We start from the raw sequence: 21707 nt of genomic DNA, 5'->3' as shown, positions 1-21707 counted from the left end.
TTAATTATTAACGATTAAAAATTTTCTATTTAAATATTCTAAACTTAGAATATTTAAATAGAAAATTCCCTTACTGATTTCATAAATATATATATATGATCTCATTTTTAATCTCAGTTATGTCCACATCCAACTTACTTTCTGGTAATCCTATTTATAAATTGCTATTTATGAATTACTCATGTATTATTTTTTTTATTATTATTCACTCCATGATTCCATTCTGATATTTGTTTTAGAGATTTCCTAATTGGAATATCTTTTTTACTCCTTTGGATCCAAATGATCCAAATCTCTTTACTTTTGAGGCAAGAAATGAATTTTGTCATTGAAATTGAATTAATTTTATTATTATTATTATTAGCTATATGGTGCAAGGAAGCCTTAGGCTTATGCTGCACCAGCCAAAAAAAAAAAAAAAATTCCTGAGCCACCTTAAGAGAGAGAGAGAGAGAGAGAGAGAGAGAGAGAGAGAGAGAGAGAGAGAGAGAGAGAGAGAGAGAGAGAGAGAGAGAGAGAGAAGGGAATCACCAAGAAAGAGAAGAATGATGATATCCAGCTCAGGACCCTGGGTGTGCCATGCCCATACACACCAGATGTGTCTTCCTTCTAATGCTCTTTCAACTCTAAAAATCATTCAAAACTTTTTTACTTTCTTTCTTTGAAAGAAATCAACTTTCTCCAATCAAACTTTTCTAATTAGAAACTAATATTCCTTTGCAATTTTATTATTCACAATTCAAACTAGCTTCCATTTTCTAGTTATATGGACTCAGCTGATAGAGATACTAAAGGCTTTGCTATTACTAATAATCTTACAAAACTTCTTTGTTTTATTACACTGGTTTACAGTGTATCTGGGGTTTGAGTAAAAGTACGTGGCAGTTATTTATGCATGTTTACTGATTACTAAACCAAAGTCCATTTGTTTCGATCATGTAAAGTTTTTTTCACAATTCATTAACAGAATATTACCTAGGTATTACACACAAATGTGTACATAACTACTGGCCTCGATTAATGCGATTAATTCATCCTTTAATTATCTCTGAATCTAGTGTCAGATTGACACCAAATTTTCAGTATTTGTCTTGGTGGCCACATTTTCCATTCAATTCTTGCTCAAGTACTGCACTCACAGAGAAAGTGGGGCATTTTTGTGTTAGCAAGTTTTTGATCAAGTGGCAGGCCATGGCAACCATTATCCTTGCACTGAATTTTTTTCCAAAAAGAAGCCTAACCTTTTTTTCATAGTTTTCTTTTAAGTATACTGAATTGGCTACAGCAGTGGTGTCCAACCTACGGCCCACAAATAATTTTTCATATGGCCCGCACAGAGAGTGAACTAAAACAGTATTTTAGAGAGTCGTGCTACTGCATGTACAGGCATGCAAACGCTAAGCTTGACTGTACCAAATGGGTACATGTAGTCCAGTGCGCTAAATATGGTTATATATGTATCAAACTTTTCATATTGTGAAATTCTACTATGTTATGTTATATAACAAGTTATGTTATATAACTTTTTATATAACATAAGTTGTTCATAATTATTATTAATTTGTATTGAATTAAAAAATCATCAAAAAAAATATTCCAAAAGAGGAAAATCGATTTGGACTGTCGTGTTTTTAATCAAAGGTGGGGCGCCTCCGTAGCCAGGTGGGCAGGAGCGGCATTGCGTAGCACACGCTTCTTGATTAGACCGGGGTTCGAGCCCGTGACCACCAAATACGGAGGATGCGGAAAGGTCAGGGAATGACCACCACATATCCCCGGAGCAATATGGCCTTAGTTGCTAATGCTCCTAAAAACCAAATAACAAACAAACTAACAATAACATCAAAGGTGGACTGAAGACTATTTCTTCATCGAACAAGCATTAAAGAAAAATCAGTGTGTTTGGTGTGTAAGGAGACTGTGTCCATTTTTAAAGAAGAATATAATTTAAAACGACACTATGATTCCAAGCATAAATCTTACAATCAATATAAAGGAGTGTTGTGAAAAGAAAAGTGTTCAAAGTTACAAAACAAATTAAGGAAACAACAAAACATGCTGAAAACATATCAGTCAAGAAATTTATCTGCTGTAAGTGCCAGTTATCAAGTTGCACATTTGATTGCTTTTGAAAGTAAACCATTCAGTGATGGTGAATTTATTAAATATTGTTTGTTAAAAGTTATAGAAGAAATCTGTAAGGAGAAACAAACAATGATACAAGACATTAGTTTGTCTCAACAATTATGCGAAAAGTAGAAGATATTAGAAAGAATTTGTTCGAACAACTTTTGGAAAACATCAAATGTTAGGACCTCTGATATGTCTAGACGCATATCATACTCTTAATTTAAAACAAATGAATCCAATATTTTAGTGTGGCAATGGATGACAGTACTGATGTAAATGACACAGCCGAACTCTTTATCGTCATATGTGGAATTGATGATAATTTTGTACCAGTTGAAGATTTAGCTGATCTACAGAGTATGCATGGAACAACTACAGGTGCAAATATTTTCGAAAATTTTTGGGCTCATGGATAGAATAACCAAGAAAATGGTAGATATCAGAGCTAAACCTCCAACTGGAATTCACTGCATCATGCATTAAGAGGCCCTCTGTAGGATTGGATCTTCAAACTTTTATAAGATCACATGGCCTTAATCACCACATGTTTCAACAGTTTCTTTCTGAAATTGAAGCTGAATACAAAGATGTAATTTTACATAGTGCAGTGAGATGGATTTGTCGTGGCGAAGTGTTATACCATTTCTTTAAACTGCATATATTTTTATGATAGAAAAATGGAAACCAATGAAACAACTATCAAATATGGAGTGGCTGCTTGATCTTGCAATTCTTACAGACATTTCTAGTCATTTAAATACTCTTAATTTAAAACTACAAGGAAAAGAAAATTGGTCTCTGATTTGTATGGTGACATCAAATCATTTCAGAATAAGTTGTTATTATTTAAATCCCAAATTGAGATCATAGAGCACTTTAGGGCTATAAGCTTCAGATTACAAAATAGTTAACTGATGTGTAAGTTAGTGCAAGCGCATCATTTCTACATGCAGCCAGCTACTAAGTAACCAGGAATTGGAATCATTAAGTACATCTCATATTGTGAATATCTTCACAAGTTACCATGATATTGCACTACCTCATCGAACCAATAGAGAAGATTACTGTTACTTATTCTCGGTGGATACCACCACCCAGATGGCACCGGTTCGGAGCTTGTTGGCTCCTCATCAGCGGGTGGGTGGGTACCCTGGTGATGCAATGATGACAACCCAGTTGCAAAGTATAACTGCACAATATGAGAGATGTCTAGTGGTGTGCAAGTAATTAAGATCATAGAGCACTTCAGGGCTATAAGCTTCAGGTTGTGAAATAGTTAACTGATGTGTAAGTTAGTGCAAGTGCACCATTTCTACACGCAGTCAGCTACTAAGTAACTGGATGCCAATTCCTAAGTAACTAGGAATTGGCAATACCTTCACAATGAGTTAGTATGATATTGCACTACCTCGAATAAGTAATGCTTCACCAGTGAAGAAGACTACTGTTACTTATTCTAGGCGGATACCACCACCCAGATGGCACCGTTTTGGAGCTTGTGGAGTTATACCTCACAACTTGGTTGTCATCATTGCATCACCAGGGTACCTGCCCACCCACCGATGAGAAGCCAGCAAGCTCCGAAACGGTGCCATCTGGGTGGTGGTATCTGGAATTCAATTTGGTAATAAATTGAATTTATTATGAACCCAATAAAGTGCTATAGGTTCTTATACCTTTCATATTTGAGGTCACCATAAAAAAAAAATTGTAGATTGAGGGCCATTTTGTCCTGTGGTTAAGCAAGATTTCAAATTAAATGTCTTAACTCTATGACCTTAAGCAATCATAGTGATGTAATATAATAAAGTGATGGATGTAAACTTATACAGTTTGTTTGTTTGTTTGTTTTTTTTTAGGAGCATTAGCAACTAAGGCCATATTGCTTCGGGATATGCGGTGGTCATTCCTTGACCTTTCCGCATCCTCCGTATTTGGTGGTGACGGGCTCGAACCCCGGTCTAATCAAGAAGCGCGTGCTACGCACTGCTGCTCCTTCCCACCTGGCTACGGAGGCGCCTTAAACTTATACAAGGTACTACCAAAATGTTTCTAGGTCGTAATAAAAAGCAAACATAAATGGTTTCATTTGACAGCTATTCCATAGATTCCCTTTCAAAGCAGACCGCATTTAGCATAATTGACCTTATTCAGTGAATCTGTTATTGTTGGGGCATTTCTAGAGCATCTATCTTTTTCATTATCTCTCTTGCAGTGAACCTTTTGAATCCTCTAAAATGTAAGTGCTATTGAAAAACATAATCGACATGCTCTTCACATTGAAGAAACTCTATCTTGCCTTCTTCGGTCATACAGATGGATTTTTCACCTGATTAGATATTAACTTATTTGTTCCTGGATCATAGCCATAGTCCCATGTCCCTGTGATGAACTTAGAAAGGAAGGTGGAATCATTCTGGATGATGTTACCTTTGCCTATATGGTATAAATTTCTTCGCAATCTGAATAGTCACAAGTCCAGTTTTCCTATCAAAATGCATTGCCAGATTCCATAGGAGAGCCTCAATTATCCCTCCAAATATTGATGGTGGAATGTCTGTTTTGGTGAATTTCCTAGCTAGATTACATTTTGTGCAACCATTTCATCCAACCAAGCCCATTTAAAGATGCATGTTTGCAAATGTAATGGTAGCCCATAGCTACAACATGTCAATCTGTCCATACATACAGTAATTTGACTCTCAGTCAAATTACTGTGTTATTGATTTTCATGCAATTTTATGTCTGTTTTCATTAGAAAAATTTGCTACTCCAAATTTAATTAAAATCAGACAAACAAAAACCTCAGATTTTTTTTTTTTTAATAAAATTTCATACATTACTCTTGAGAATTAGAAAATCTGAATGGATACCACATTTTCAATGTATGTTCTGTTGTTTTCTGTGGAGGTTTCATGCCCAATTCTAATTTCACAGCCCCACCACACACACAAAAACTACTATATATTTGAAACAGCAGCTCTAATCCATCTCAAAATTTTAGGACTTATTTAGAATATTCTTAAAGACCCCTATAGTAAATTTCAAGGTAATAGCCCATTAAAATTAAATAAACATCAGCCCTTCTTCTAAAGAAGTACAACTACATAAAACTACTTCATGACTACCCATTACATAAACACAGTGAAGATTTTAGCAAATGCTTCTTAAATGCAGTATAGGGATTAAAATCTCTCTTCTGTATTCAAGAAGAACTTGGAGTGCTTTATTTGATAGAGAAATTGAAAAGTCAGTAAAAATAATTTGATAAGGGTATCTGACAGAGAACAAAGAATGAGAGACAAACAGTTTTTCATGTATGTGAATATATATATATATTCCATTTCGGTTATTTGGGACACATCGGGACTAGTGCATTTTGGCCTGATTAAGCGGCTGCCCCAATTATCCGAAGTTTCACATAAATAGTTAAAAATACAATGTAACCCCCCCCTTTACAATTGGTTCACTGTACAATCAAATCACGTTACAACGAACTCAACATAATAAAGTACCGTTCACTATACAATGTGCAGTAAGCGCCGGTCATTGTGATCACGTTTGTGAATTGAATTTTAATTCTGTTAAACAGCGATTCTAATTAGCGAAAATAGGAGGAATATTATCCACAGGCTATAAAAGCAAAGATACATTAAGCACAAATTTACCCTTTATTACCTTACCAATTAAAAAATTAAATGATACGTGAAAATCGGAAGAATATACGTGATAATCGGAATAATTAATACGTACTGTAATATGTACATACGAACTAGTTGACATTTCTGTTCACTGACATTTGTGGGTGGGGGTTAAAATTTAAAACAGTAAAAAGGTAAGCAATCAATAACAAAGAACACAGCACACACAAATTGCAAGTAACATAATACGCACAAGTGAGAACGGAGTAACGAGTTACAAAGCTTTAAAAATAGGAATGAAGAGAAGATCTGAAAATTAATTTTTTTATATGATTGAAGATTTCATGGAAGTGTAAACACATTTCACCATAGTAACCCACAAAATTCCAGCTGTCGGTATTATCGCAAATTCAATAAGATCGAGTTTACTATCCGTTTATGATAGATTACACTAACAGAAAAGCACAATAAACAGGTGACTGCTAATTGTTTTTATTGTTTTATGGTTGTGACCTCCAGAAATCTGATCGAACCACGTACTATGATTGGAGACAATCGTAGGGTAATCTCCGGTGCTGCGGTCTCCTGCCCCAATTAAACGGCATGCTGTCCCAATTAAGCAAAGTAAACCCTGGCTATTTTCTCGATTGGTTTCTGTTTTTTAAGATTTGCCCCAAATAAATGGCTGCCCCGATTAACCAGTGGCTCAAATAACCAGAATCCACTGTATATATATATATAAAATCAGACTGGACAAGTGTGCAATGGTTTTGAAAAAGTGTTGGATAACCCAACTGATGCTGATCAATTGAGCACTTCAACTTTTGCAGATTAAAGACCTTTTATGATGATTCTTCACTAAAAGAGGCTGTGCAAGGTGAGTGGTATGAAATACCAATAGTGAAATATTATTCAGCTGTATAACAATAATGAAAAATAGCTGAGTTAGAATTAGAAAAACTTTCATGCCTAAAGCTAAGATTCTTGGAGTTCACACCATTTACCCAGTAATTTTGCAGAAGGCAGTAAGGGAGTGCACTGAACTATTAAGGTTAATTATGAGGGAATCACTGAACATAGGAGAGATTACTTTGGATTGAAGAAGTGTCAGTGTATTTTCAATACATAAAAGCAGCTCTCAGAGTGAAGTAGGTAACAAAGAAACAGGTCAGTCTAACTTCAGTGGTAGAGAAAATCATGGAAGCAATAATAAAGAATGAAATACATGAACAAATAGAAATAGAATTATGAAGAATATAAATCACAATATGGTTATGCTAACCTGGTTAGCTATTTTCACACAGCACTGACATTAACAGATGAAAGACTCTTCACAAAGGGGAGAAACTGTGCAAGTGAAGCTGGGAATTGTGACTACAGATTGTTTGTTAGAAAAACTTCAGATGATTATTTGTTAGAAAAACCTTCGCGCTTAAAGATGAGTAAGGCTCCTGGAGTTGAAGGCACATACCCATTAAGGTGACAAAAGAGTGCATTGAACAATTAAAGTTAATTGTGAAGACTCACTGGAGTCAGGAAATATTTCTTTGGATTGGAGAAATATCAATGTATCACCAGTACCTAAGTGGTTCTAAGAATGAATTGGTTAACTACTGACTGGTTAGTCTGACTTCAGCAGTAGGAAAAATTATGGAGACAAAGATCAAGATTGCAATACAGGATCATTTAGATAGAAATGGAATTCTGGAAGAAACACAGCATGGTTTTTAAAAGGGAAAATCGTGTTTAATGAACCTGCTTAACTATTTTGACAGTCGCTTGTGAGCTGGATGTAGGAAAAAATTTCAATATTATTTATTTGGATTTTAGCAAAGCATTTGACTCTGTTCCATGAGATGTTACTGTATAGGCTGGGACATGTTGGGATCACAGAGGAGATTGTTAGATGAATTCCACGTGGCTACAGGACACAGCAGGGTTGTGATTAATAGTTACTCTTTAGATTGTTATACATTTGGTGGGGTTGAATTCAAAAATTAAATAAAAGATATGGATTTCGAATTTACAATACAGGCAGACTGAAAGTTCTTATGCAATGCACACAGACAGAAAGGAGGACCCATAGTGTTCTACTTATGATTTATTAAATGTTTACCTGTAGCGATACAGAAATACCATTGTATAAGACAATTATAAAACTGCACTAGAAATACTCTGCCTAAGTAAGGACACAGTGTTCCAAGAAAGACATTGATAGGGACCAAAAGCCAGCAACCCACTTGGTGAGACTTGCAAAAGGAAGTCCATATAAAGAAAGACTTCAAATATGGGGCTACAGAGATTAGCAATGAGGCACCTTAGAGGACGACCTAACTGTGGTCTACAGGACTCTGAGAAAGGATAGTAAAATGAATAAAGGCGAAATTTTCACTTTTACACACAACTCCAGAAATAGGAGCCATACATTCAAATTACACGAAAAGAAGTTTAAACTGGGTTGCAGAAAGTTTTATTTTAGTTAACGAGTTGCTAATTACTGGAATAAGTTGCTTCTGTGGATGGTTTTGAATAAATTCAAGGAAGAGTAGACAAATTCTTGGAGGGTATGGATGGGTGAAGTCTGTAGGTTTTGTTGTTTTTTTTTTGTTGATGCTTTATAAGCTTACTTTCTTGCATAATTTGCTACTACTAATACTAATGCTAATAGTTAGGCAAGTTCAAAAGTCATCTGGATAGTTAACCTGTGTGAGGAAGGAAGCAAATAAATAGTTTATTTTCTTTTTTGTTTTTCATTTATTTTTTATAAATTTTTTTTTTTTTATAAATATATATATATATTTTTTTTCCTGTATGGCTAATACTAATATTTATAATTCTATTGTTGAATTTTCAGTAGATGATGCTGCAAAACACATTATATTTTACACATGGTCTAAATATCTGCATTCATATATTTTGTGGTATTAAATATATACATCTTTTAACTAAACTGCATTAGCTTTTTTATATTTTCTGGTGCTAGAGTAGGTTCAGTTTTAGATGGAAGTCTTGCAGTGTGTTGCATAGAAAGAGCTTGAAGTAGATATACTCTTTTACTTGTTTGTTTTATCTAACTGTTATGCGATACAATCAAAGATAGTTGTATAGCATTTTTACTAATGGGAGGAAAAATTAAGTATTAAATTAGAATAGAGATAGACACTCCTGCCCGGGGACACTAATAGATCAGTGTTGAAATAAACAGTACACAGAAAGTGAAAAGTACAAGAATGAATAAAGACTAGAATAAATGAATAAAGCTTGTACTTAGCTTATGGGAGTGTGACTCCCAAAAATTACACTTGAATAAATGTTAGTGATAACCCTGGATATTGTAGTTAAGCTGATCAGGAAATAGCTGTATGTGTTTTGAAATTCTAATATGTCAGTCGTTAAGGTTAAGTATTTATAAACTAAATTATAATATTATATGTTAAAAAAATTTTAACACACTATTTTATATATTAATGCAATCAATTCCAGTTATTTGGGACACATTGGGACTAGTGCATTTTGCCCCGATTAAGCGGCTGCCCCAGTTATGCAAAGTTTCACGTAAATAGTTAAAAACACAGTGGACCCAATTACAATTGGTTCACTGTACAATAAAATCACATTACGATGGACTCACCATAGTAAAGTACCATTCACTATACGATGTGTACTAAGCGCCAGTCATTGTGATCACATTTGTGAATTGAATTTTAATTCTATTAAACAGCAATTCTAATTAGTGAAAATAGGAGGAATATTTTCCGCAGGCTATAAAAGTAAAGAGATATATTAAGCACAAATTTACCCTTTATTACCTTACCAATTAAAAAATTAAATTATACGTGAAAATCAGAAGAATATACATGATAATCGGAATAATTAATATGTACTGTAATATGTACATATGAACTAGTTGACATTTCTGTTCAGTGACATTTGTGGGTGAGGGTTAAAATTTAAAACAGTAAAAAGATAAGCAATCAATAACAAAGAACACGGCGCACACAAATTGCAAGTAACACGATATGCGCAAGTGAGAATGGAGTAACAAGTTATGAAGCTTTAAAAATAGTAATGAAGAGAAGATTCTGAAAATTAACTTTTTTATATGATTGAAGATTTCATGGAAGTGTAAACACATTTCACCATAATAACCCACAGAATTCCAGCTATCGGTATTATTGCAAGTTTACTATCCATTTATAATAGATTGTATTAACAGAAAAACCCATTAAACAGGTGATTGTTAATTGTTTTTTATTTGTTTTATGGTTGTGACCTCCAGAAATACAACCAAACCATGAGGTATGGTCAGAGACCATCGTAGGGTAATCTCCAGTGCTGCGGTCTCCTGCCCCGATTAAATGGAATGTTGTCCCAATTCAGCGAAGTAAACTTGTGGCTATTTTCTCGATTGGGTTCTGTTCTTTAAGATTTGTCCCAAATAAATGGCTGCCCAAATTAACCGGTTGCCCAAATAACCAGAATCCACTGTATTATCTACCTGTAACAGCAACTATTATAAATTAATTATTATAATTATAATTACAGATAACTGGCTAACATAAACTTACATAGAAAATAATATATGGCATTATGATAAAAAAAAAGAAAAAATGGAAAAGAGTAGTAAACCATAGTAAGATAGCTAGAGTAATACAAGGCATAAAACTGCCACAATTATTAAAAGTCCAAAAAGAACAAATTTAAAAGTCACCAAAAAGACTGACTATAATACTGAAAAGGTGAAAGATCATGGAGCTGAATAATACACTAAGCAACACAAAAATAAGTGGAAATTCAAAGCAGCAGAAACTGTTTCCCTTGTTTTACTGTGTTTGCATTCCAGTGATATTTGTCCTGATCTTTTGAGATTCAGTATCAGATATCTATTACATTTTTTCCTCCTCTGGAATTCCTCATCCATTATCATTCTATTTATTTATAAACCACACACACACACACACACACACACACACACACACACACACACACACACACACACACACACACACACACACACACACACACACACACAGTGTTTTATAACATGCAAGTTATACTTTCAGGATTAATTCTGGAACTAGAAATGATGAAAAAAGTTCATATAAAAATGAGTAAATTTTAAACAATGCCTACTAAGTTTTCAATAGTAAAAAATAATAAATAAGAATAAGCAGACACAGGCCTAGTATGAATAAATGTTTTACTAGGTATGTTTGCTTATTCTTTATTTATTACTAATGAAAACTCTACAGCTAAATGAAACAACTGTTTCATTGTTTTCAACACCTGAATAAATCCTGAAAATAAGACCCACCACATATTATGAAACTCTGTGTGCATATACTGTATATATATATGTGCATTTATTTATATTTGCCACTACTAATAATCAAAAGATTCAAGAAATGTGTACCATATGCCACTCAAACGAAAAACCAATGTTCTTCAATAAATTAAGTATCAAATTCAAAATTTATATAAATTAAATAGTCATACCCTCTATCCTTTACTTTTCTAGCTCTAAATTCCATTAATTTCTCATCATGTTCTACCATCCTATGAAGATCTTTTAACTGATCAGTCATCTGTGCCTGATCCAAAGCTGATCGTTCCTGTAATATCTGTATTCTGTATTGCGCCTCATCTCTAGACAGATGAAAGAAAAGAACCAATTACTCATTTCATATATAAAAAAAAATAGCAAAACAAATATACTTCCCTTAATGACACTGCATAGGCTGAAGTTCTATACAAAGAAGTAACAATAGACAATTTAACCATCTATTATTACAAGCTCTGCCTGTAACAGCACCTATACTATATGTATCAGACCTCTTATCCATAACTCTTGGAACCAGAGGCTTTCTGGATTTTGGGATTTTCTGGATTTCCAGTCCTTAGCAAGAGAATTTAGATGTGAAATTAATAATTAAAATCTAAATTAAAAGTTTTAGTAACTGCAAAATTTATAACTACTATAATCAAATCTTGTTGCAACCAACTAAACAGCAGAATATAAACATCAAAATTATTTAAAAAAAATGAAAATAAATGCAGTATACGTTATACTGCCTTTAAATCTATGTCTGCATAGACAGTGGCACAACTGGTCACTGCACAGAGGTCACTGTTGAAAAAAAGCTGTGAATTAGGGTTGAATCTGAAAGTGTCTGCAATTCTGCCCAGACAATAAGAAGAAGATATGATGAGAGCCTTGTTGATCAATTCGGCCCTGGAAAGATTGTACAAGGCTCAAGGGGTAGAATTTTTATCAGCCTGGTCTGTACTTGTTAACAGGAGAGACTGCTTCTACAGGGATGGGATACACTTAAATAGAAAGGGTGCAAGAATATTTGCTGATGCTATCGAGGCAGTGTTAGGTGGGTTGGAAAACTGCTAGCTTGGGGGAATACAAGGACTAATAGATTAACAGTAGCCACTGGTAGAGGTGAAAGGAATTCTTGCACTGCTTCTATTGGAATGAGCAGCAGCCTGGAAAACAAGATGCAGAGTATTTCAGAGACTGCTGGGAGTCATTGTGGTGCAAGTAAACACATGGGTTGTGTTAGGGTAGCTAACAATAGGAACAGGTGCATGCATACTTGCATATACGCCAATGCTAGGAGTTTGGTAAATAAATTTGATGAATTTGAGGTATTGCTCAGTACATCAAAGGCAGATATTGTTGGGATATCAGAGACATGGTGTCACACAGATATAAAGAATGCAGAACTGGAATTTGGGGAGTACAATGTGTGTGCAGGAAGGATAGACAAGATAGGAAGGGAGGAGGGATTACACTATTAGTTAAGAAACACATAAAATCCAAGGAAGTGAAGCCAGTCGACATCGCTGGACAGTGCAGTGTCGAGTCAGTTTGGTGTGACATAAGTACTGGGAGATCAAAATTGAAAGTAGGAGTGTATTATAGCCCTAATGACTCTGATGAGTATAATAAGGAACTGTACAGGGAAAGAGAGTGGGCCAGTAAATCAGATTGTGTTATATACGGGATTTTAACTTCCCAGATATTGACTGGAACTTGTGGGTTGGTCACTCACACACCAGCAAGACTTTTGTGAATTTATTGGATGATTGTTTTCTGTAGCAGTATGTTCACAAGAGGCAACCAGAGAGTTTAATACTCTTGATCAGGTTATCATCAGTAATTTTTTGTACAAGATAAAGGTACCACTAGGTGGCAGTAATCACAGTGTCCTGATGTGGGATTTATTTCAAGATATAATTACCATCAGGGATAAAGGGAAGGATTTTTGCTTCCGTAAAGGTAACGACAGTGGTCTCAGACAGTTTTTAAATTCTGTACAGTGAGCCCAACTGATGATGATGATAATAACAGCAAATTCTAAGTGGGAAGCATTCAAGGAACTAATCTTGGAAGCTACAAGGCTTTTTACCTATTAAGAAATATTGTTCAAGGTTTAGGCCTAAATGGATGTCAGATGAACTAATGACACCCGAGGCAGAGACCAAAATTGCATGTGATGCATATAAATTATCAGGCAACACAGAAGCCTATAGCAGATATAAGCTAGTCTGTAATCAAGTCACAAACGAGATTAAGCAAGCGAAGGCAGATTACAAGAAATCTTTGGCCAAGAATGCTAAGAAAAACAGCAAGGACTTCTTTACTTATATAAACTCTAGAATTAAGGGGATGAATCAGATTGGTCCACTTGATATCAACGGTTCAATTGTTGATGATCCTGCTCAGATAGCTGATAATTTGAATGAGTATTTTGCATGTACATTGAATAACACATGAGGAGTTATTCAATGAGGGGAATGCCAGAAGTTTATCAAACTCTAACAGGGAGCTAAGTGATTTTGTAATAACTGATAGCAAAGTGGAGGAGAAATTGATGAAGTTAAAATTAAGTAAGGCACCTGGGGTGGATGGGATCCATCCAGTTATATTAAAGGAGGCAGCAAAGTAAGTAAGCATTAGCATTAGTAGAGGCGTACGATGCAAGAAAGCAAGCTTATGCAGCATCAGACAAAAAAAAAAAAAATTTCACCCCTCCATTCGTTCCAAGTACCTGTCCAGCTCAACCTTAAATTTATTTAGGCTATCAACTTCCACAACAAAGGATGGAAGTCTGTTCCACCAACCAACCACCTGCTGGCTAAAGGCAAACTTCTGCACATCTATTCTACATCTGTCTTTCCTCAATTTGAATTTATGCCCTCTCAAATGATTATTCTGAGCAAGAGGAAAAATTCCATCAGCATTGAGCATGCTCAAACCATTCAAGGCTTTATACACCTCAATCAGATCACCTCGCAGGTGCGTAATCTCCAGACACCATAATTTGCAAAATTTAAGCCTTTCTTCATAAGAGCAACCCTTTGTTCCATTCACCAATCTTTTTGCCCTTCTCTGTACTCGTTCCAACAGCTCTACATCCTTCTTAAAATGAGGCTTCCAGACCTGTATACAGTATTCAAGGTGTAACCTGAAACAAACCCTTAGCCATAATTATGAGAGCATCCTTGGACTCAGGGGAAGTCCCCATGGACTGGAGATGTGCAAATGTATCCCTAATTCACAAAGGGGATCTAAGGGTGACACAAGTAATTATAGACCAGTTAGTTTAACTTCTGTTCTGGGGAAAATAATGTAGTCACTGGTTAAAGAAGCATTGAAGGATCATCTAGACAAAACTGCCGTAATAATTCAGACACAGCATGGGCTTGTTAAGGGAAAGTCTTTATCTGACAAATTTTATTGGATACTATGATGTGGTTACAAAGGAACTGGTTGCAAAAATTAATTTTGATATCATATACTTAGATTCCTGGAAAGCTTTTAACCCTGTTGTGCATGGAAGACTACTTGTACAAATTGGAGCAGTATGATATTAAGGGTAAGTTACCACAATGGATAAAAGGATGGCTGAGTGGGATAAGACCGAGAGTGGTACTCAATGGACACTGCTCTTCGTGGACTAATGTTATTAGTTCAGTCCCCCAGAGTTCAGTGTTGGGCCCATTGCTGTTTTCTATATTTATCAATGACATTGATGAGGGTTTGTCAGGCTTACTGTCCAAGTTTGCATGGATGATAAGAAGGTTGGCAGGGTTGTTAATGGCAGTAATGATGTTATGCTACTGCAACAGGATCTAGAAATGTTGGGCAGATGGACGAGAAGTGGCAACTGAAGTTTAACATTGACAAATGCAAAGTACTGCATATGGGTAGAAGTAACCCCAGAGAAACGTAACAACTGTGTGGTACTCAACTTAGAGTTGTAGAAAATGAAAAAGACCTGGAAGTAATTGTGCAGTCAAGTATGAAGTTGTCTGAGCAATACAGACAGGCTGCCAGAGCAGGTCATGGAGTATTGTCAACGATATAGTAAAATTTTGCTAGTAGAGAAAGGGAGGTGATTTTCCCTTTGAAAAATAAAATGGGCAGGCCACTCCTCGAGTACTGTGTACAGGTCTGGAGGCCTCATTTTAGGATGGATGTAGAGTTGCTTGAGTGTGTACAGAGAAGGGCAACAAGATTGGTGAGGGGAACAAAGGGGTCCTCTTAAAAAGAAAAGCTTAACTTCTGCAAATTGCAGTGGCTGGAGACTAGGTGCCTATAAGGTGATCTGATTGAGATGTTAAAGCCTTGAATGGGTTGAGCACACTGAATTCTGATGGGATTGTTTTGATTGATCAGATTGCAAACCTGAGGGGGAATAAATTCAAATTGAGGAAAGACAGTTGTAGAATTGATGTACGGAAATTTTCCTTTAGTCAGCAGGTGGTTAATTGCTTTAACAAACTTCTATCTGACTTGTGAAAGTTGAGAGGTTAAATAAATTCAAGGAGGAACTGGAAAAACGTGTAGAGGAAATGGATGTGTGAAATTGTTTTTTTTTTTTTTTTTTTTTTTTGTTTGGCTGATGCTACATAAGCTCATACGCTTGTTTTCTTGTTGCATCACATGCCTCCATTACTATTAATATCCCTCTGCTTTGCTCTCAGTTATTACATAATCATTAAGCTTCCTTAATGCAAGAGGTTTAGACTAAATTATAGAAGTTTTCTTTTAGCCATGGTGTCGTTGAGTACTGGAACAAGTTGCCTTGTTCTGATCTTGTTCAACTTGTTCCAGTACTAAATTTGTTCTGAACAAGTTGAGTACTGGAACAAGTTGGTATAGCAAAAGCCTGTGGCTTTTGCTGCACCAGCCATATACAAAATTATAAGGAATTTTAAATGAGGAATATTTATTTTGATATTTTCATTCCAGTTTTGTCACTCTAGATTTTATTTAGCAAGTGTCCTCACACAGTCTTGTAAATCCTTCTCAGTGGTTACTGCAGCCAATCTATAAACAAATATAGCTTTCATTTTGGATATAATTTTTAAGTTTTTATTTCTGGAGGCACCAATAAGGTGTTTTTTTTTTAATGTTTGTTGCTCATGTTTATGGTATACCCATGTTAATTGTTTGCTGCTCATGTTTAGGGTAAACAGTTTTGCTCATGTTTATGGTATAACTACTCATCGTGCTTCTGACAAAAAGGAAAACACAAGTATATTAAGACAAGTATCTCAACTCTAACCAATACCCCAAGCAGTAGTTCCTCAGGAACTACTGCTTGGGGTATTGGTTACACATTGTTACAGCTCCTTTCTGTCAATGCATACAAATTTCTTTTCATATGCATATGAACTTAAGACATTCACTTTCGGTGACAATCTAAATGCCCAGTTGATTTCAAAGGATGCCTTTAGACAACCAGAATTCTATTGACAGAATTATAGAATGTTCCCTTCCAACACTATTGGAATGTTCCTCACGCTTAACATAGATTGTGAATAATATTGCAGAGCAAAGGATAACCAGGCTGAGATATAGTATTGATTGTATATACTCCCTCCCCAGCAGCTAACAGCCTAAAAAAAGGTGCTAACTTTTAATTAAACATGTACATTTTCCATTTGTATGATTCATATTTATATTTATTGTTGTCCATTATTTATTTTTAGCTTAACCTGCTGTATAACTGAAGTAATTCAAGTAAATGTAGTGTTCTTTGTGTCTTTTAGCATTATTAGAGGCATATGACACAGGAAAGCAAACTTATACAGCATCTGCCAAAAAAAAAAACAAAAAAAAACCCTTCCCATTTCACCCATTCCTTCACTCCAAATGTTTGTCTAGTTTTGCCTTGAATTTATTTAAGCTGTCAACTTCTTCAACAACAGATGGAAGTTTATTCCAGCAATCAACCACACGCTGGCTAAAGACAAACTTCCGCACTTTTATTCTACAACTGTCTTTCCTCAATTTGAATTTATGTCCCCTCAGGCAATTAATCTGGGAAAGAGGCAGAATCCCATCAGCATTGAGCTTGCTCAAACCATTCAAGGCCTTATTATCATTAGCATTAGTAGAAGCATATCATGCAAGAAACAAGCTTATACAGCATCAGCCAAAAAAAAAAACCCTTCCCATTTCACCCATCCATTCACTCCAAATGTTTGTCTAGTTCTGCCTTGAATTTATTTAAGCTGTCAACTTCTACAACAATAGATGGAAGTTTGTTCCAGCAAACAACCACATGGCTGACTAAAGGCAAACTTCCAGACTTTTATTCTACAACTGTCTTTCCTCTATTTGAATTTATGTCCCCTCAGGCAATTAATCTGGGAAAGAGGCAGAATCCCATCAGCATTGAGCTTGCTCAAACCATTCAAAGCCTTATTATCATTAGCATTAGTAGAGGCATATCACGCAAGAAACAAGCTTATACAGCATCAGCCAAAAAAAAAAAAAAAAAACCCTTCCCATTCACCCCAAATGTTTGTCTAGTTCTGCCTTGAATTTATTTAAGCTGTCAACTTCTACAACAATAGATGGAAGTTTGTTCCAGCAATTAACCACATGGCTGGCTAAAGGCAAACTTCCACATTTCTATTCTAAAACTGTCTTTCCTCAATTTGAATTTATGTCCACTCAGGTGATTAAACTGGGAAAGAGGCAGAATCCCATCAGCATTGAGGTTGCTCAAACCATTCAAGGCCTTATAAACCTCAATCAGATCACCTCGCAGGTAGTAGTAGTAATAGTGGCATGTGATGCAAGAAAGCAAATGTATGAGCTTATGCAGCATCAGCCAAAAAAAAAAAAAAAAATCACACCATTCCCTCCAAATGCCTGTCCAGTTCCTCCTTAAATTTATTCAACCTATCAACTTCCACAACGACAGATGGAAGTTTGTTCCAGCAATTAACCACCCGCTGGCTAAAGGAAAATTTCCGCACATCTATTCTACATCTGTCCTTTCTTAATTTGAATTTATGCCCCCTTAGGTTCGTAATCTGAAAAAGTGGAAGGATCCCATCAGAATTCAGCGTGCTCAACCCATTCCAGGCCTTATATACCTCAATCAGATCACCGCGCAGGTGCCTAGTCTCCATCCACTGCAATTTGCAGAACTTAAGCCTCTTGGTAAGAGGATCCCTTCATTCCCCTCACCAATCTTATTGCCCTTCTCTGTACACGCTCAAGTAAATCTACATCCTTCATAAAATGAGGCCTCCAGACCTGTACGCAGTACTCAAGCCGTATCTTGACCATTGCCTTATACAGAGGGATAATCACCTCCTTTTCCCTGCTAGCAAAATTCCTATATATCATTGACAAAACCCCATGACCTGCCCTGGCAGCCTGTCTGCATTGCTCAGAAAACTTCATATCTGCCTGCACAATTACTCCCAGGTCTTTTTCATTTTCTACCACCTTAAGTGTAGTACCACACAGTTGGTACGTTTCTCTGGGGTTACTTCTACCCATATGTAGTACTTTGCATTTGTCAAGGTTAAACTTCAGTTGCCACTTCTTAGCCCATCTGCCCAAATTATCTAGATCCTGTTGCAGTAGCACACTGCCATTACTGTCATTAACAACCCTGCCAACCTTTGTATCATCTGCAAACTTCGACATTAAGCCTGATATACCTTCATCAATATCATTGATAAATATACAAAACAACAATGGACCTAACACCGAACCCTGTGGGACTCCACTAATAACATTAGTCCAAGAAGAGCAGCACCCAGTGATTACCACCCTCTGTCTTCTAGCACTTAACCATCCTTTTATCCATTGTAGCAACTTACCCTTAATACCATTCTGCTCCAATTTGTACAATAGTCTTCCATGTGCAACAGTGTCAAAAGCTTTCCTGAAATCCAAATATATGATATCAAAATTATTTTTCGCAATCAGTTCCTTTGTAACCACATCATAATATCCTATCAAATTTGTCAGACAAGACTTTCCCTTAACAAACCCATGCTGTGTCTGAATTATTGCTGCAGTCTTGTCTAGATGATCCTGCAATGCATCTTTAACCAGTGACTCCATTATTTTACCCGGAACAGAAGTTAAACTAACTGGTCTGTATTTACTCGTGTCACCCTTCGATCCCCCTTTGTGAATTGGGGATACATTTGCACATCTCCAGTCCGTGGGAACCTCCCCTGAGTCCAAGGATGCTCTCATAATTTTGGCTAAGGGTTTGCTTAGTTGCTTTGCCACCTCCTTTAATATAACTGGATAGATCCCATCCACCCCAGGTGCTTTTCTTACGTTTAACTTCAACAATTTCTCTTCCACTTTGCTCTCAGTTATTACAAAATCATTAAGTATCTTGCTACAATTTGATAACCTTCTGCCATTTTCAAACCTTAATAATTCCTCACATGTGAATGTAGATGCAAAATTACTCATTCAGTTTGTTTGCTATCTGAGCAGGATCATCAACAGTCGAACCATCGATGTCAAGTGGACCAATCAGATTCATCCCCTTCCTTTTAGAGTTTATATAAGTAAAGAAATCCTTGCTGTTTATATAAGTAAACCACCGTCAATGTAGTACCACAGAGTTGATATGGATGCGGAAAGGTCAGGGAATGACCACCGCATATCCTGGAGCAATGGTGATCTGATTGAGGTTTATAAGGCACTGTCACTGAGGTTTATAAGTCACCAGACACTGTAATTTGCAAATGTTAAGCCTTTCTTCATAAGAGCAACCCTTTGTTCCATTCACTAATCTTGCTGCCCTTCTCTGTACTCGTTCCAACAGCTCTACATCCTTCTTAAAATGAGGCCTCCAGACCTGTATACAGTACTCAAGGTGTGGCCTGACTATTGCCTTATACAAGGGGATAATCACCTCCTTATCCCTGCTAGAAAAATTCCTGTATATCATTGACAAGACACCATGAGCTACTGTTGCAAACCATCTGCACTGCTCAGAAAACTTCATATCTGCCTGCACAATTACCCCCAAGTCCTTTTTGTTCTCTACCACCGTCAACGTAGTACCACAGAGTTGATATGGATGCGGAAAGGTCAGGGAATGACCACCGCATATCCTGGAGCAATGTGGCCTTAGTTACTAATGCTCCTAAAACCTAAATAACAAACAAACAGTTGATATGTTACTCTGGGGATACTGTTACCCATATGCAGTACCTTACATTTGTCAAAGTTAAACTTCGGTTGCAACCTCTCAGCCCATCTGCTCAACATTTCTAGATCCTCTTGCAGTAGTGTACTGTCATTAGTGCCATTAACAACCCAGCCAACCTTCATATCGTCTGCAAACTCAGACATTAAGCCTGATATACCTTCATCAATATCATTAATAAATATAGAAAACAACAATGGACCCAACACTAAACCCTGGGGGACTCCACTAATAACATTAGTCCATGAAGAGCAGTGTCCATTGATTATCACTCTCTGTCTTCTCCTACTCAACCATCCCTTTATCCACAGAAGCATTTTGCCCTTAATGCCATGCTGCTCCAATTTGTACAGTAGACTTCCATGTGCATATAACATTGTTAGGGGTCGATTGGGGGTCAATATAAAAATATAAGACATCATTGTATGGGTAATATTTAATTCGGTTAACTTGGATTACCTCCATCCTGAATGACAACGCAATTAAGAGTGAATCGTGGGAACAGTGACATGAATAGGACCTGTGAGATGGAGCAGGGTAATGAAAATAGTTATAGAGGCCAATCAAGTAGGCCAAACGATATATTTACCAATAAACGGATGTTGGTGGTTCCCACCCATCCAGTGCGGCGGGAGCAAGATTGCAACACGTGTGTCATTGCTTATTTACTTATACTTACACGCATTCGATCCCAGTCTCATTTTTGCGCATCGACATACAAGTGAGTGTTAATGTTCTGAAATTCATCAACATACATATTATAATTCAATCGTTATTCATTCACGAACTAAACTTCTCTATGTTGAAGAGTTGAGCAGGGCTGGTAGTTTTGCACATCCTATACAAATACATGAGTAGGTATATTATTTAGACTTAATACTTTTGCTTACTGACTTCAATTTTAATTATTTTGTTACAAGCCCAGTAACCACAATGGCAGCTTCAGATTCTAAAAATAAATGCAGACAATATTCGTTAGAATATTTGAAACTTGGGTTTACTGCTTCATTAACAAACGAAACAAGGCCTATGTGTCTTCTTTGTGAAAAAACGTTTAGTAACGATGCAATGAAACCAGCAAAAATCAAAATCATCTTCAAAGACTCCATCCCGATAAGAAAGATAAAGATCTTGACTTTTTTTAAAGAACTGAAAGAGAAATACACACATCGACCAACAATAAAATCATTTATGAAAGCACCTGCCAAAGCTGGCAATAAACAAGGATTAACAGCCTCCTACAATATTTCTTTTAATATAGCAAAAAAAGGAAAACTATATACAATTGCAGAGGACATTGTTATACCCACAATCAAAGAAGTAATTGAAACCATAATGAAAAAAGATTCTGGCCCTGTTTTAAAATGCTTACCATTGAGTGTGAATACCATGAAAACGCATATTGGTGAAATGGCTGAAGATGTAGAAAAAG

At 36.1% G+C, this 21707-nt stretch overlaps 1 protein-coding gene across 1 annotated transcript in view; it reads right to left on the bottom strand.

The window, feature by feature from the left end:
• Positions 1 to 21707, bottom strand: part of LOC150089129 (coiled-coil domain-containing protein 63-like) — a 95890-nt gene that overhangs the window by 35909 nt on the left and 38274 nt on the right. The window contains exon 7 of the mRNA XM_090388461.1: positions 11268 to 11417. Within this exon, the coding sequence (XP_090244587.1) occupies positions 11268 to 11417 (150 nt within the window). The remainder of the gene's footprint in view (positions 1 to 11267; positions 11418 to 21707) is intronic.

This window comes from Mastigoproctus giganteus, chromosome 2, assembly GCF_048544385.1.
Source record: "Mastigoproctus giganteus isolate SK-2022 chromosome 2, ASM4854438v1, whole genome shotgun sequence".
Classification (NCBI taxonomy): Eukaryota; Metazoa; Arthropoda; class Arachnida; order Uropygi; family Thelyphonidae; genus Mastigoproctus; species Mastigoproctus giganteus.
This window is presented reverse-complemented; position numbering and strand designations above follow the sequence as displayed.